This window comes from Palaemon carinicauda, chromosome 38, assembly GCF_036898095.1.
Source record: "Palaemon carinicauda isolate YSFRI2023 chromosome 38, ASM3689809v2, whole genome shotgun sequence".
Classification (NCBI taxonomy): Eukaryota; Metazoa; Arthropoda; class Malacostraca; order Decapoda; family Palaemonidae; genus Palaemon; species Palaemon carinicauda.
Genome location: NC_090762.1, coordinates 65,153,038 through 65,171,504, shown reverse-complemented (window position 1 = coordinate 65,171,504; position 18,467 = coordinate 65,153,038). Strand labels below are relative to the sequence as shown.

The 18,467-nt window shown below is 37.5% G+C and overlaps 1 protein-coding gene and 1 long non-coding RNA gene across 8 annotated transcripts in view; both read left to right on the top strand.

Moving 5' to 3' along the window:
* Positions 1–7,489: 7,489 nt before the first annotated feature.
* Positions 7,490–9,057, top strand: LOC137630693 (uncharacterized). Its single transcript, XR_011041760.1, has 3 exons — positions 7,490–7,603; positions 7,793–8,169; positions 8,760–9,057. It is a non-coding gene; the product is annotated as an uncharacterized lncRNA (long non-coding RNA).
* A 2,803-nt stretch (positions 9,058–11,860) lies between these two features.
* Positions 11,861–18,467, top strand: part of LOC137630225 (uncharacterized) — a 105,973-nt gene continuing 99,366 nt past the window's right edge. For 4 of the 7 annotated variants that reach the window (XM_068361680.1, XM_068361679.1, XM_068361682.1 and 1 more), the window contains exon 1: positions 11,861–12,043. Coding sequence is in view for 1 of the 7 variants with exons in the window: in XM_068361678.1 (XP_068217779.1) it covers positions 12,493–12,520 (28 nt within the window). In the remaining 6 variants the exon portion in view is untranslated. Of the gene's footprint in view, positions 12,044–12,071; positions 12,521–18,467 lie in introns of those variants that run through there. The other 3 variants (XM_068361683.1, XM_068361678.1, XM_068361684.1) reach the window with 3 other exon arrangements.

The window sequence follows — 18,467 nt, the reverse complement described above, 5'->3', positions numbered from 1 at the left end:
CTTTAACCCTTTTCATTTGTTTTAAAGCTGTCTCTATCTCTGATCTGATTATACTTGGTCCCTCTTCGTTATCATTAAAGTCTAGTTATTCGACTCTATCAACATCAAATCATTTTCCAATATATTCCATCCATCTCGTCAATATTTCTTTTGATTCCATTACTATAGTTCTATCTGTTTTTTTATATCAGTGCTGGTGTTTCTTTTCATTTTAAAAGTAATTTCTTTCACTTTGTCAAACTTTCTCTGTTTATCTCTCCCATCCAATTCTTCCACCTCCTCACAACTCCTATCCATCCATCTCTCCTTTGACTTTATGCATTCCTTGTTAATAGTTCTATCCAAAGCTCCATATCTATCTTCATTTCTACCTTTTTCTTGCCTTCTGCCATCCATCATTATCAAGATATCTTTTGTCATCTATTCTTGCCTAGCTCTCTCTACCGTTATTGGTATTATTTCATAACCTTCCCTTATAGCATTTTCCATATTTTGCCCATTTTGCTGAGGATGCTGGAGCGTTGGACCTTCTTCCTTATGCTGGCCATAACTATTTCTTACAATTATATCATATTGGTTTTTCATTATTTCTGTTTTTAAATCATTTCATCTGCCTCTTTGAGTTTGGTGTACTTTTCCTCTGATTTTTCAACTTTGTCAGCACAGTGTCTACAACTGGTACATGGTCACTATTACAATCTTCTCCTGGTTAGGTTTTCGCTTGCTTGACAGTCGTTGAATCTTTCATTCATGGTTAGAATGTCGATTTGGTTTCTAACTGTCCTCCAAGCTTTTTCATGTCGAGAGATGTCTTTGGTGGTTCTTAAACCAGATGTTTCATATAATGTTCTCTTTAAGCATCAGTCTACAAATCTATTTCCTCTCTCATTTCTTGTAACTAATCCAAAGGTCCAACTAGATCTGCTGTTCTCTCTTGCCCGCCTTTACATTGAGGTCCCCAATAACCATAATTACTTCATGTTGTCTTTCTCTATTGCTTGATTTAACTCTTGATAAAATTGGTCAAGATCCTCTTCATCATGTTCAGCTGTAGTTGTATATCCTCTCGTACAAAATTCTGTCAGATATATATATATATATATATATATATATATATATATATATATATATATATATATATATATATATACAGTATATAATATATATATATATATATATATATATATATATATATATCATAGATGTTTGTGTATAGCTTGCAAAAGTGTAGTTTACTCCTGTTTTAATTTAACTGCATTCTAATCAGTGTTTGCATAGGTGTTTTTACCATTTATTAAAAAAGAAAAAAAAATTCAGGCCAGACCCTCATTTCATAAAGGTATTTTTTCTCAATCTTTTTGTTTTCTCATCTCATTATTCTCCTCTTTTACAAAGGCTACCAAGACGTTAAATACTACCTTTCTAAATCGCTTACTGTTAAAAGGATGGCAGTGAATTCTCTCTCTCTCTCTCTCTCTCTCTCTCTCTCTCTCTCTCTCTCTCTCTCTCTCTCTCTCTCTCTCTCTCTCTCTCTCTCATATATATATATATATATATATATATATATATATATATATATATATATATATATATATATAATTTGTATGAATGTTTATGTATATACACACGTATCTGTTATGTGGTATTTTTCTTATTTGTATATTAATATGATAAATTCTTACCTATGAAAAATGATTTTCTTTTGTTATGCCTCAATTTAGGTTGAAAAACTTCCTCAAAATATTGATGAGGTAAACCATTAATCTTCGCTTGGAACCCTAAAAATAGTCATTAATAAACTCTTTGTTTGTCTGTAACGACAGAAGTAGCCCAGTGCGTCAATCCATTACGGGGTAGATGACGTCAGTCAAGACAGGAAGTTTAATGGTTAACTTATCTTCCACGCGATAATCACTGGCTTCTCTTTATCGGATTCTTTGACTTGGATTCTTTATCGTTATTTCATTATCGGTTATCGTAATCTGATTTTTTTTATTTTGTCAATATTTACTATTAATGAATTTGTTCTAAATTAGGATTCAGAGCTAATGTGTGTGTGTATTTTTATGTATATATGAATTTATGTATTTCTAATGTGATTTAACAATGTTCTCTACGGATAATAAGCTCATAAACACTTACACATATTATTATTATTATTATTATTATTATTATTATTATTTTATTATTATTACTTGCTAATCTACAACCCTAGTTGGAAAAGCAGGATGCTATTTGCCCAGGGGCTCCAACAGGGAAAATAGCCCAGTGAGGAAAGGAAACAAGGAAAAATAAAATATCTTAAGAACAGTAACATTAGAATAAATATTTCTTAAATATGCACACACAAACACATACATAAGCTCTTTTTCTTATCAGAGTTATACAAAATAAAACAAAACTTATTTGTCACTGCTACACACATTACTCAACCGTAGTCAGCTGAACCCAGTGTTCAGAAAACTTTCACAACACAAGTCACTTCATACACCCACGCAACTTCTCATCAGCAGCTTTACAAATCCCTTACTTAATGAGACATTCATCTCCACCTAGCAAGGTCTCTTTTGCCTTCTATGTTAAGGACCCTTTCCAGTAGCTTACCTCTTTCATACCAACTAGTCCATTTCTTTTAGCGATGCATATTTGCACCGACTCGCGGCGGTGCCCTTTAGCTCGGAAAAGTTTCCCGATCGCTGATTGGTTAGAATTATCTTGTCCAACCAATCAGCGATCCGGAAACTTTTTCGAGCTAAAAGGGCACCGCTGCGAGTCGGTGCAAATATGCATCGCTAAAAGAAATGGACCATAGACATACTTTTACTTTTACTTTTAGAGGTTTATTTCTCGCCCTCCATCAAACACTAAAGGTCTGTTCAGGCGGGCCTTGGTGTATGAAAAAATAATTCCTTTCCAGTTAATATTTTGCTCTGTATCGTTATCAGTTATTTCGCTAGCATTTGTATTCAGGCTTAATAGTTTTCAGGTCACTATTATAACACTTTCTAAAAAGATAAGTCTTCAGGTTTTTCTTGAAGGCAGCCACATTTGTGCTATTCTTGACATCGAGTGGAAGGTCGTTAAAGAGTCTCGGTGCAGCATAACTGAACGTTCTTCCTCCAATTGCATGATTCACACTAATTTCGAATAGTCTATGTGGGTCATCTGCATGTCTAACTCTTACAGTGGCGCTGGTAGCTTCAGGGTAGGGGATCAAGCAATCACGAAGATATTTAGGCTTATAACCTGTAAGTGCTTTGTGAGTCAACAAGCAAATTTTAAATTCAATCCTAGCCTTAACAGGTAACCAATGTAGATCGATCAGTGCAGGAGTTATTCTCTCCCGAAATTTAATGCCTTTTATCAGTCTAGCCGCCCGGTTTTGCACATTTTGAAGCTTCCTTAGTAGTGTATTGGGCAATTTGTAGTACAGAGAATTGCAATAATCAAGCCTTGATATTACATGACTCACCACTAAAATTTTTGTACTGCCCTCTGTTAAATATTTTCTAATAAATGCTATGTTTCTCAGGTGATAGTTACACACTTTCACTGTGTTCACAATTTGGTCCTTCATTGACAAATTACAGTCTATCAGTACACCCAAATTTTTCACAACAGGCACAATCCCAACATCAGCATCACCAATTTTTATACTTTGAATTAACTGGTAATTCTTCAAAGCCACCCTTGTGCCGAAAAACATACATTCTGTTTTATCATCATTTAATTTGAGCTTTTTCCTCTGCATCCATGTTTTTATTTCAGTCATTATCTCATCAATTTTCTTCCCTGTATCTTGTGTTGTTGAAATTGAGAGGTAAAACTGAGTATCATCTGCATATAGTTTAAAACCCACTTTTTGTTTTTTCAAGATGTGTGATAGCTCGATAGTATATATGTTAAACAAGATAGGGCCCAGGACACTACCCTGTGGTACACCCTTCATAAGTATTCTCTCATTGGATCGATTTCCAGAAACTTCTACAATAGTCTTCCTGTTCACTAAGTAACTTCGCAAAAATTTCAGTGCTTCCTGAGTCACTCCAATAGACTTCAAGTCGTCAAGTAAGTATTCGTGCACAACAGTGTCAAAAGCAGCACTAAGATCTAACATAATTAAAATTCCACACTTTCCCCCATCAAGAAGACCTATCATATCATTCATTATTGAGCACAAAGTAGTTTCTGTAGAATGATTAGCTCTGTAGGCCGATTGATTTTCCGGGAATACCTCTAACTCGTCAATATGCGCCCACAATTGCTCACTTATGACTTTTTCAATAAGCTTTGACATGTAGGATAAATTTGAAATGGGCCTATATGAATTTAGCTCGTTTACATCACCTTTCCCCTTGTAAATTGGTTTGATCAACGCAGTTTTTTCACAGCTAGGAAAACAGGATTGCGATATACTTAGGTTAAGTATGTTCAGGTAAATATTATATACGACTTGTTTGTTTGGAGCTTCACTTATTGAACTGTTTGGGAAAGGGTCGTTTCCACAATATGTATTCTTCATCTCTCTCATAACCTTTAACAAGTCGCACATATTTATCTCCCTAAATTTTATTAACTTCTTTCCCTCCTTCACTGGCATAGCTGACTGTCCCTCCAAGTGATTTTGGGGGAAGCCTCTATAGATTTTATCAATTTTTTCACTAAAGAATATAGCAAAACTCTCTGCACAAACATTGTCAGGCAAGACATATTTTTTCTTTAATCCCATCAAATCATCAAGGTTTTTATGAAAGTCCTTCATGTTATTAGTTTTTTTACATTCGCCGTTGTAGAATTTTCTTTTTGTTTTTTCTAACAGGATGTTATAGTCATTTCTGGCCTTATTATATAGATTTCTGGCTTGTAAGGATTTGGCTCTTTTCCATCTACCTTCCATCTTACGTCTGTGTCTTTTTGCCTTTAATAGTTCACTATTATACCATCTAACATTTTCGCGTACCACTATTTGTTTGTTCTTTATGGGACACATGGTATCGTACATTTTTCCAAAATTGTCGTTGTATTTCTTGGTATAGCACCCAACACATTCTATGTCTACCATATGTTCACATTGTGTGTTCACACAAGACATTTGCGCTACACTAGCTTCAATAAAATACTCAGCATCAAAATTTTCCCGTTCCCTATATGTGATCCATTTTTTCAATACTCTGGTGCAATTTATATTAACATTAAAGGTGATGATTTTATGTGTTTTTGAGATCTCAAAGTCTGGTTCCACTTCAAGGTTTTTTATTAGGTCTGAGTCTTTTCCACATATGACCAAGTCGAGTGTATGACCACCTACTGACGTTGATACCAAAACACTGTTTATTAAATTAAACATCTCAAATACTTCCTTGAGTTCTTTAGCCTTATTATCATTTTCATCATCTACCCAACAGTTGAAGTCTCCACCAATTAATGTATTTTTAATATCGTCCACCACACCCACAAGAATACTAAATTCTTCAATGAATTTAGTCATATTACTCGCTGGTGGTCTATATAATGATATTATATTCAATACCTTATTGTTTCTTGTCAGTTTTAAACAGATATATTCAAACGTTTCAAATACCATTTCATTCATGATAGAAACCCTAGAGAAAGTTTTCGACACAAAGACACCCACTCCTCCTCCAGTTTTGTCCTTTCTTGGTACGTGATAGAAATCATGAGTACACGGCGTCATCTCCTGAATCTTTGAGTTATCACTAATATTTCCCTGCAACCAAGTTTCCGTTAATAAGCATAAATCTAATTCCATTTCGTTAATAAGATTTCTAATCTCTAAGGTTTTATTCCCCACCGATTGAATATTTATCAGACCACACTTAACCAATGGGCTAGACTCCATGATCGGTTCTATTTTTTATCCTGGTAAGCTCCTCCTTGTATACTTTACAGTTATCATCATATGTCCTATGATTCGTATCATTGTAATTCCTCATTGTGCAGTTATGACACTTTAACGTATTTACATTACAATCCGTGGTTCGATGATCCTGGCTACACTTGGCACATACCTGAGTCTTGCTACAATTTTCAGCAGTATGACCAAATTCTTGGCATTTATAACACTGAAATACATTGTAGGAATCATAGATTTTACAGCATCCTCCAAGCGTGGTATATACTCTATCATCTCTTTTACGGAAGACTTTCCTGATAGTTGGACTACACTTTATAATGACGTGTAATTTACCGCTTTGTCTTGATTTAAACTTCCTGATCAATTTAAAGTCTTCTTCATTTTCACATATATCATTCAACCATTCATTCTTCTCCATTATACTGGCAATTATATCATCTTCATTTTCATCAATATTGCAGACCTTGATCTTCGGTTTAAGTAGATCCTTTTTATCTACTTCTACCTTAATGTCATTCTTGACCTCTTCTAAGTCATTTTTAGCCTTTTCTAACCCAGTTTTATCCGCAAAATTAACTACCAAGTGGCCTTGTTTAGAGGTTTTGACCTGTTCGACATTCGTGGTTATCTTCTTCATGATAGTTTTCTTGATATCTGAAGCCTTCTTATTTTCCTCCGTAGATTTTATAACCAAAGTGTTTCCTGATTTCAACTTACTTGCATATGTAGTCTTGGTCACATTCTCTTTTTCGTATTCCATAAGTTTCTCTTTCAGCTCGACAATTTCTTGACGCATATCCATGTATTGAGCAGTTATCATATCTATAAAACCAGACATCTGTTGTTGTACATTTACCTTCATCTCTTCTATGATGATGCTTAGTCTCGTTATGTCATCAACACATGCAGACTCAACACATTTTGGACATTTATAAATGATGTTCCTGCTTTTTAAAAGAGTACTTGAACCATCCTTTAAATTAGAGCAAGCTACTTCATCATGGTACCATCTTCGGCATTGATCGCATTGCATCCCATCATCGACATAGGACTCACAGTGCCCACACATGCCACGATTGCCTCCGTCATCACATTCTTCATAAGCTGCTGCCATTATACTGGGGTAGGGTCAACTCGGACCATTTCCAACTCGGACCATTTTGAAATACCAACTCGGACCATTATCTCGACCATCTCGGACCATCAAAAACTTTGGAAATGCCAAGTCGGACCATCATGTAAACCAACTCGGACCATCGAGCAAACACGCAATCTAAAGTTTACAGGATAATTGCATAATTACCACCAAAAGCTGTAACAACCAAATTTATGAAAACAAAAGGAATTTGTCCTCTTTTAAAAGATGGGGAATTAAAGATTAAAACGGACTATATCCTTTTGAGAGAGAGAGAGAGAGAGAGAGAGAGAGAGAGAGAGAGAGAGAGAGAGAGAGAGAGAGAGAGAGAGAGAGAGAGCTTGTTTCTCAACGCATTATCTCTCTCTCTCCCTCTCTCTCTGTGTTTGTCTCAAGCTTGTTTTACAGGATAATTGCATAATTACCACCAAAAGCTGTAACAACCAAAATAAACAGAGTATGCCTAACCAAAATAAACAGTATGCCTAACAGCCAAAACAAACTGCACTCATACCCGTATCTGTACACAGCTGAAGGCGCAACCTACCATGGACAAGTGTTTGCTGTGCCTAAACACAGTGCGACCTCGACAGGTGCGATTTAAGAATTTAGCTAAATATTGTTAAATTAAATTATATATTGATATTATTAAATTAAATTATCTTAATCCTATTGACGATTGTAAATTTTGAGTTGCCATTACCAGATAATCATTTTATAAGAACGGAGAAATATAAATTGATATATCGACTAGAAAATCATCTGAGTACAAATTGTTGCAGGAGGCATTGCTGTGTGACGGATGCAATTTGTGGCAACACCGAACTTGTGGGACGGGCGTTACCAGGGAAGATTACAGAAAAGCAGTAAGAGAGGGGGTGGAAATTGATTGGAGGTGTGCCACATGCTCTTCCAAACTAGGCAACACTGCTGACTGTATCACTGACCATCCACCTGATGAAGCGTTGGTGGATAATCTTATCAACGAGGACTCTGTAAATAATGGTGAATGTTTAATCGAGGATCAGGCACAAGCATTGGTAGAATGTATTACTTATGAAAAAGTGTGTGCGTCATCACAAAGAGGAAAACAGAAACTTGTAGACAGTCAGGGTTATTCATATACATTCAAAAGAGAAACAACAGTTGGTGTTCATTGGCGTTGCGCAGTTAGGAATAAAAATGTTGTGTGGAATGATAATAAAGGAAGTGAATAATTCGTTTATCAGAGGGCCCAGTGAACATTCCCATCCACCGGAAACATGCCCTGCTACCACAAGTAAGGTTTCAAAATTAATTAAAGATAAAGCAATGGAGGATGTGTTTCGGCCCGCATTAGAAATCGTGGAGGAAGTAATCCTTGAAAACGTAGATCCAACAATGCCTACTGCTTCACTACCTGCCCCCATAAATCTCGCTCGTCAAGCAAACAGGAAGCGGCAAGCAAACAGACCTGCTGAACCCGTGGATTTGAGTTTTGAAATTAGTGAGGAACACATACCACCTAACTTTCTTAAATTTGATATACATGTAGGGGATAGACGTCACTTAGTATTTGCAACAGAAGGACAGTGTCAGTTACTTGCTAAAGCAAAAAGGTGGTATGTCGATGGGACATTCAAAGTTGTTAGGCAACCCTTCACACAACTTTTTAGCATTCATGCATTCATGAAGTATGATGGGAATGTGAAACAAATGCCTCTTGTATTTGTTTTAATGTCAGGTAAGAGACGCAAAGATTACAAAAAGGTGTTTAGTAGAATTAAGGAAATCCTAGGTGAACAATTAAAAGTACAAGAAGTAATTCTAGATTTTGAGGCAAGTGTTTGGCGGGCTATCCCAGATGTGTTCCCAGATGTAGTTATGCGTGGTTGTGCGTTTCACTGGGGACAAGCAGTGTGGAGGAAGGCCCAAGAATTTGGCCTTCAGTCTGCATACACAAGTGACACCAAAACATATAAGTTTGTGAGACAACTTCTTTCTCTACCATACGTACCTGATGATCACATAGAAGGACTATTTTTAAGATTTTATAGAAAAGCAGCTGGGTCACAACAACTTTTAAATCTTTTAGAATACATTCACAATACTTGGATTTCCTCCGAAATGTGGCCACCCAAAGCGTGGTGTGTTTTTGGTAGGAGTGTCAGGACAAACAACGACGTGGAAGGGTGGCACCACAGACTAAACAGAAAATCACGAAAAGGTCAACTTAATTTCTACATTCTCCTATCTCTTTTGTATAATGAAGCAAAGCTTGTGCCACTATATGTAAATTTCTTAAATGATGGAAAAGTGTTGCGCCACCAAAAGACAAAGTATGCTAAGCAACATGGAAGACTAGTCGTACTGTGGGAGGAGTTTTCTCTAGGTCATAGATCGGGTAAAAGCCTTCTAAAAGCTGTTTCCCATTTCATTGCTGTGAATGTATGATTATTAATTTGAATATGTTTTATTGAACATTTTACTTTGTCTTTTGCTTCTACATTTGCATGTTTTTAATAACTCTCCTAATAATAAATATGTGTGACTTTCACTGTTCTCAATTTATTTTTACCAATTGTTCTAATTTATAATCTTATCAACCTGGTCCGAGTTGGTTCACTACTGTGGTCCGAGGTGGTATATTGTGGTCCGAGTTGGTTATAATGGTCCGAGTTGGTGGAGGTACGGTCCGAGTTAGTAAGGGTCCGACTTGGCGATGGTCCGAGTTGGGGGTGAAGCATTATACTTTCCTCCCTTCCTGTGAGTACCTCGTCAATTTCAGTCATAAATAGACCGAGATCATTCACGGGATTACGTCTTCCTTTTCGTTTTCTAAGGAAAGACATATTGAATCATTTTTCAATGAACTTTTCAAGTAGCCCCACCCCAACGCAAAAATGCTGGGTCAGGCCTTTCACTACAGACCTCACATACAAGGAAACCACTGATTTTTAGTACTATATTTCACTAATATCAACACTAGCAAACACCCACAAAGAGATTTTTCATAGTACAAACAACGAGATACACAATGATTCCGTTTAAAGCCAGATTCGATACAGAGCACTGAAACACACGTCCACACCCGTACCAAGCTAATACGTAATTCGGTGCATAACCTCCTTGAACATCCATGGGGGACAGTAATAACCTCACTTCTTGAAAACCGAAAATAATATAACACAATAGCGCATAATACGCATCTAAGGTAAAAAAAGTATATATATATATATATATATACAGTATATATATATATATATATATATATATACTGTATATATATATATATATATATATATATATATATATATATATATATATATATATATATAGATATAATATATATATATATATATATATATATATATATATATATATATATATATTATATGTATGTATGTATGCATATGTGTGTGAAGGAAAAAGTAATGAAACTGAACCAACTTTCCTTTATGGAAATATTCTAGTTCAGTCATTCCGGGAAAATGGACATAATTAGATTCATGAAAATGTTTAATTCAAAAGTAAGCGACATGGGAATACGAGGAGAGAAGGTCATAGAAGAGATGTAGTAGGTGTTTGAAAGGCATCTTGGCAATACAGGAACCGCACAATTAAGAAGCACTAATTAGAGGGGAATAGCTGTCATTGTATTAAGTCAGGTAGTAGGATGGTCAGGGCACCAGCCACCCGTTAAGATACTACCATTAGAGAGTTATTGGGTCCTTTGACTAGCCAGTCGGTACTACATTGGATTCCTCTCTCGGGTTACGGGTTATTTTTCCTTTGCCTGCATACACGCAGTCTGGCCTATTCTTTACACATTACACCTGACAACACTGAAATTACCAAACAATTCTTCTTCGCTCAAATTGTTAACTACTGCACTATAATTATTCAGTGGCTACTTTTCTCCTCTTAGTAAGGGTAGAAAAGACATACTATGGTAAACAGCTCTTTTAGGAGGAGGACACTCCAAAATTAAACCATTTTTCTTTAGTCTCGGGTAGTACCATAGCCTCGGTACCCGTGTCGTCTTTTGGGTAAATTTCTCTGGCTTGGGGGTACTCTGTGGCACAGTATGTGATTTCTCTTCTTGTTAATTTGAAGTTTTTATAGTTCATATATGAAATATTTATTTTAATGTTATTCTTAGTACTTCTCTTGTAGTTTATTTCCCGATTTCCGTTCCTCACTGAGCTATTTTCCTCGCTGGACCCCTGGCGGTTATGGCATTGTGCTTTTCCAGGTAGGGTCGTAGCTTAGCAAGTAATAATAATAATAATAATAATAATAATAATAATAATAATAATAATAATAATAATAATAATAAATGTAGAAGTGTTTGCAGTGACTGATGCTATGTGGGTTTTTTCTATACATGGGTTCACCCATGATTCGTCAATTAATAATACAGCAGTGATTGTTGTGTTATTCTTGTCGCATTAAAGGGACGTGTTTAGTGCTAATCACCATAAGAAACTTTTTTTTTCTCCTAACAGAGAGTGATTAGAGAAAACTGCAAGGTAACTGCGATATTCTTTATTTTTATCTGTAGAATCTCCCAATTAGCCCGTCATCAGTAAAGTTTATTAATGATATACTATATTTTTTCATTAATGCTTAAAATGAAGTAAATTTAAAGGCAGGAGTTCAATTTTCCGATCACACACACACACACACACACACACACACACACACACATATATATATATATATATATATATATATATATATATATATATATATATATATATATATATATATATATATATAGTGTGTGTGTGTGTGTATTTGTTAAGGGAGCCCTGAAATAATACATTATTAAACTAAATTACTTTAACAGCTGTTCTAAGTTCCAATAGTTTCAGAGTCCTTGGGTGACGAGCTGACTGACAAGGCTTCCTTCCTGATTGTGTTCATTCGTTGTCATTCACCCTCCTCCAGTTGAAGACCATCAATACAGTAGGCTTTTCTTGTTTGAATTGGACAGAGCCATTGAACTGGAATAATGTAAATACTGTTAATCAACAGAGGAAGGGTTTATGGTCTGCATATTTTCTTAACTTTTTGAGTAGTCTACAGTAGTTCTTAACAATTTCACATATCTTGTGACCGGTTTTGAGGTTATGCGACGAAAAACTGATTGGAAACGAAATTATTATCATGGTTTACTTTGTAGCCAATAGCCCCTTTGTGCTATGAGATAGTTTGTGATATCTGCAATGACTCTGCGTAAAAATAGCCGACTCGTGGTAATTGACCAGGCTCAATTGTCTGATTTTTATATTTTTTTCGATTGAAGAGATCGGGAGGCTATATTAGGATGGGTGAAAAACTTACAAAAGGTTGATGGAGAATAGTATTTCTTTGCAAAAAACATCTTTTGAAAATTTAGGTGAATTGGTGTATCCCAAGATAACTGTTAATTTCCCTGGACATTAGCCCAGCATATTCATAAGCCTAACCCAACTACTGCACTGGTGCAATTACATACATGATCTTCATAGAATTTACCTCATTGGGTAAGTAGATCAAGTAAAATTTCTTCTCGGCTTGATCTTATTATTGACAACTTCTCTTTGATAACTTACAATTCATTTATAATTAATTATTACAAATATAGGTAAATGTGTAGGAGAGCTCCGCGGAAGATCTTGAAGAATTTAAACACCTACAATTCACTATTATATCATATAGAACGCTTATATAATAGTCAATATATGAGCAGCTTCTATTTAACGAAGATATTCGTGTGTATAGTTATGTTTCACCTGGATTTTTTCTAATTGTTTGTTTTTGTTTACTGTGTGATGTCTTGGCTAAAATGAGCTGTTTCACCGCCTTACTGCGTATGGCAAACTAGTTCTCAATGCTATTCTAACCAATAACAGGTGTTTTCTTGACGTCACACTGTTTGAAAACCAATCGTGGCGGTTTTTACAAATCTAGCCAATGCTGACACTTATTACTTCACTTATCCCTGCAATTTTTCCACCAGTTACCACAGTTTACGTGAAGTTCCGCGGAGGAATATTTTTGCACGTCTCGGATCTCCCTTCAAACTGAAAAGCTCATTTTGCCGTGAAGTATGGAGTAATTAGCAAGACCTTCATCCCGTTCCAACTGTGTCACTTGTGACAATTGCTTTATTTCTTATGGGGATTTTTGTGTACATTATTCAGGGAAAGTTGATTTGCTAATTGCATTTGCTCAACGTCATGGTTTGATTTTGGCAGAGAAAAAGTGCCCTAATTGTGAAAATGTGTGCCGTATAGATTACAACAAATTAGCATTCCGGTGTGATCGTAGTGTGGTTACTCGTGGGAAAAGGAAGAGGAGGTGCAATTTTTTCGTGTCTTGTTTCAAAGGTAAGTTAGATATTGAGACTAATTTGAAGTTTGTGTTCCTTTTTTTGCAAAAGGCGTTTTCATTTGAATTTGTTTCGTTTGAACTGAAACTCAATGTGGCCTTAAGGGGGGTCGCAGGGGGGGCGGAGCCCCCCCCCCCCCCCCCCCCCCGGTAGGCCTAGGTAGGGGTACAGGGCCCCATAGGCTAGGTTAGGTGGGTGTCTTAGGTTCGGTGGTGCCCTGAAAATTACTGTGGCCTTAAGGGGGGGTCGCAAGGGGGGCGGAGCCCCCCCCCCCGGTAGGCCTAGGTAGGGGTACATGGCCCCCAGGGTAGGGTAGGTAGTTGTATTAGGTTCGGTAGTGCCCCGAAAAATCACTTTTCTCCTCCTCCCCCCACCCAAAAACCCCGCTTCCCACTGGGGTCCCCCATAATTGTAGTAGTAGGTTTATGCTTACATTTTCTGTGTAAGAGTTAGGTGGTTGTAGGAGGATTATCTCACAGTTTCAAGGTAACTGTAGCTCTAATTTACTGTTTTCTTTCGTTTTCTACTTTTAGAAACTTTTAAATCGAGCGCGGAGCTCTCCTACACATTTACCCAAATATACTTTCAAGACACTAATCCTTTAATTGCACAAAAATGTACCTTTCTGTATTGTGTTTTAAGATTTTAAATTGTCATTGGTGAAGTTTTAGTGTATTACAGATTCTCATTTTGAACAGAAAATATGTTTTCCTGTAGTAAATAATGTGATTTGACCTTCATTTCAACCGCAAACAAACAGAACAAACAATTCGACTACCTTTAAGTAGCCGAACTGGTTGCTGTTATTACGGATGAAATTAAGTTGAAACCCGGTTAAATCCCGTTATTTTCTACAGGAAAACATATATTTTCTGTTAAAATGTTTAAATATAATGACTTGTTCAAATTCAGTGTTGCTAAACTCGCATATGTAATGCGAACGCTACCATTAGTAACGTTACCAACGTTACACAGCTTTACCAATGTTACGATGTCATTGCTAATGTTAGCAATGCTACAGTAATATTAGCATGTGTATTTCAAAGCATTTTTCCATATACCCTTTACACTGTATATAAAAAGGTACAAAAAGGGTACAGAACCTAACAAACCCACTTAACCTAACCTAGAAGTTCATAACATTAGCAACATTATATATAATGGTTCTTGTTCCGCCACTGGCTCGCTTGCGCTCTCAGGAAAATAAAACATCAAGCTCATATGCACTGGCAAACGGTAATGTTGAGATGCGCACGCTAACAAAATAGTAAAACTAAAACATTAAAATTAAAGAAATTAATGACTTACTTTTATGACCGCGATGACGAAACTTGTGGCTCACCAGGGTGTTGTGACTTTGAGTCTTTGACGTCTTAACTTCTTTGTCTTAGTTTAGTACTGTACTGCACTTGAACACTGTAAACGATGGGCTATTACATTACGAGATTTAAGAAAATTATCAACATTGGAATTCACCAAAATACTTTCAAGTATGGATTACTGCAGTCTTTAAAAGTTTCTAAACTTCCATCGTAAAATACGCAAAAAGACGTCACTTGAACTAACAAAGACCTGACTTGGACAAATGTTTCTACAGAAAAGGGTTTGTTGCAAGGTGCGGGTTGGGAAATATTAACCCCCTGTGCAAACTTTCCATACGTATGTGTTCGTGATTGGTTAACGGAGTCTAGAGAGTAAACATGAATGAACCAGAATGGGAAACTTGTCCAGAGCAAGTATTTATGTGAAATCTGGGCGTGACAAGGTAATAACAAAATGTATAAAAGTAACATAGCAAGATAAAATGGAATGTATGATAAAAAATATTTAATGGGAATATAAAATGAGGTGATTTTATAAGGTATCTGATAATAAAACGAGTAATTCTTGGGTCAAACGTAATATGAATACAAGGGTATTACATAAAAGGGATGGTATAGTTGTACTGGATCAAGTAATATACTTAGATAAAAAGGGTGAAGTCGAATAGTTAATTTCACGGCTAGAGAAGAAGAAATCCTATTGGTGGAGGAGGAGCCTATGTGCGTGTTTTTGCGCAGAAGGTCGAAACCTGCTGTGTACAAACGAACGAACGAGAGCGACTACAACAGATAAGCAGAATGACAAAAAATAAATGAAAAGCACTGCTAATGTTAGCATGTTACGCTAACATTGCCGCAGCTCAATATTTCCGTATTTTTTCACGAGACATAGCCTTTGCAACGGCGCCTCCAAAGTTTATCTAGTTATACTGTTTTCTCTTTTCCTCCAATTATTATAAATCCAAGAAGGTAATGTATAGAGAAGAAAAGGCTTGTTTTACCATTATATACCATATCCCCAGTATGTTTTCCCCACCCAAAACCACGAGTTCCCACTGGGGATCCCCATTATCGTAGGATATAGATATATATATTTCTGAAACTATTCATTTGCGACGGGTGAACAAGTGTCATTTTCGAAGAGCTGAATCTTTTCTATAGAAAAAATTAGTTTATTTTCCTAGATTACATTGCCCTGTAATACAGTACAATAATACTGGTCAGGTAGGATATAGTTATATATATATTTCTGAAACTATTCATTTGCGACGGGAACGAGTGTCATTTTCGAAGAGAGTGGAGTTTTTCTATAGAAAAAAGTGAGTTTTTTTCCTAGGTTACATTGCCCTGTAATACAGTACAATAATACTAGTTACCTAACCTGAGGAAGTATCTCCTTGGATCCTACCATGTTTTTAATATTGTTCCCCTTTCGGGACTAAAGGTGCTCCCAATTAATTTTATGGAGAACAAATTGTGGTAAATTAAATTCCTTATCCTTGATTTGGTCATTCAGTGGTTCATTGTGCATGCTGCATAAAATTTTAACCTAAGTTGAACCATTTATTGCATTAATGTTTCTTCAGACTGTAATACCAGGTACCTGTAGTAGATTGGCCAGGGCACCAGCCATAAGTTGAGATAATACCGCTAGAGAGTTATGGGGTCCTTTGACTAGCCAGGCAATAATTCCTTGGATCCTTCTCGCTGGATACGGTTCACTTTCCCTTTGCCTACACATACACCAAATAGTCTGGCCTATTCTGTATAGATTCTCCTCTGTCCTCATACGCCTGACAACACTGAGATTACCTCGCAATTCTTCACCCAAGGGGTTAATTACTGCACTGTAATTGTTCAGTGGGTACTTTCCTCTTGGTAAGGGTAGAAGAGAATCTTTAGCTATTATAAGCAGCTCTTCCAGGAGAATGACACTCCAAAATCAAACCATTGTTCTCTAGTCTTGGGTATTGTTATAGCCTCTGTACCATGGTCTTCCACTGTCTTGGATTAGAGTTCTATCTAATTTCTCTTCTTGTTAAAGTTTTTATATTTTATATGGGAAATATTTATTTTAATGTTTGTTCTTAAAATATTTTATTTGTTCCTACACTTGATACAAACCGTCATTCTTTACTATAGGAGATATTCTAGCGCGAGCTGGAAAATACGGCAGAAAAATCTAAACAAGTTCGTTAATGACCGGACAGGTAATTACCCACCTGTTAGTGGTGGTGGGGGGGGGGACCGCTGGTTGGTAGCTGCTGTTTACCTTCAATCGAATTCTAGCCGTCGCAGTGGTAACACTGCTGCTCCTGCTTTTATTTGACTGGGAAGTGTTCCTGGTGCCTTTATGTCGCCGCTGGAGTAGGATCCTCTTTCCCTATGCCCTGGCTACAGAGGTCATAGGTTTTCTGAAGGCTCCCCCTACCAAGTATGTAGAAGTGGTCATCGCAGTACCTCCTCCTCCTCCTCCTCCTCCTCCTCGTCCTCGCCCTTTTCAGAGGCTATGAGGGAGAGAGGGAAGAGGAAACGGAGAGCTCGCTCTCCTTCGCCCATACGTTCTTGACGGAGACATAGGCGACATAGGAAGAGACATCATCGTTCTCGCTCTTCCTCGCCTTTTATCTCTTCACGAGATGTCTCGCCGCAAGACTATAAGCGCTCTCATCACAAACTTAAGAAGAGCGCTTCCTCCTTACCATAACATAGGGCATCAAGAGCGTACGCGCCAACATGCGCATACGCTCCAACAAGAGCATAGCTCCATCATGCGCCAAGCGCTCACCTGCGCACAAACTACCTGCGCGCCATCAATCTCCTGCGCAATGGAACTCTCCTGCGCAATGGCACTCTCCTGCGTGCCAGTAGTCTCCTATGTGCCAGCGCTCTCCCGCGCGCCAGTGCTCTCCTCCATGCCAGCGCTCTCCCACGGGCCAACATTCTCCTGCACATGCACATACGCGCCCAACATCTCACTCTACTGCGCACCTTCGCTCCAACTTTCTACTGATAGGACTTCTGACAATTCAGCCTTGCTGCCGCCTTCCGCACGCCAACCCTTATCAACGCGCCAGCGCTCTCCGGCGCGCCAGCCTTCTCCCGTGCGCATCCGCAAGGATATGTGCGCACGCTCGTAAATCCTCTCCTAGGGATGCGCGCCAACTTGTCTTAGGCGATGTCCTCTTTCGGGAGAACTTCTCTCTCGTTCGCGAGAGAGAGAGATTATTACGCTTATGCTTTTTTCCCATAGAAGTGGGAGAAAGCTTGTCTTAGGCGATGTCCTCCTTCGGGAGGACTTCTCTCGTTCACAAGAGGGAGATTATTACGTCTACGTTTTTCCCATAGAACTGGAAGAAAACTTGTCTTAGGTGATGTTCTCCTTCGGGAGAACTTCTCTCTCATTCGCGAGAGAGAGATTATTACGCCTATGCTTTTTTCCCATAGAACTGGGAGAAAGCTTGTCTTAGGCGATGTCCTCCTTCGGGAGGACTTCTCTCGTTCACAAGAGGGAGATTATTACGTCTATGTTTTTCCCATAGAACTGGAAGAAAACTTGTCTTAGGTGATGTTCTCCTTCGGGAGAACTTCTCTCTCATTCGCGAGAGAGAGATTATTACGCCTATGCTTTTTTCCCATAGAACTGGGAGAAAGCTTGTCTTAGGCGATGTCCTCCTTCGGGAGGACGTCTCACTTGTTCGTGAGAGAGAAATTATTACGCCTATACTTTTTCCCATAGAGCAGGGAGAAATCTGCCTTAGGCAATATCCTGCTTTG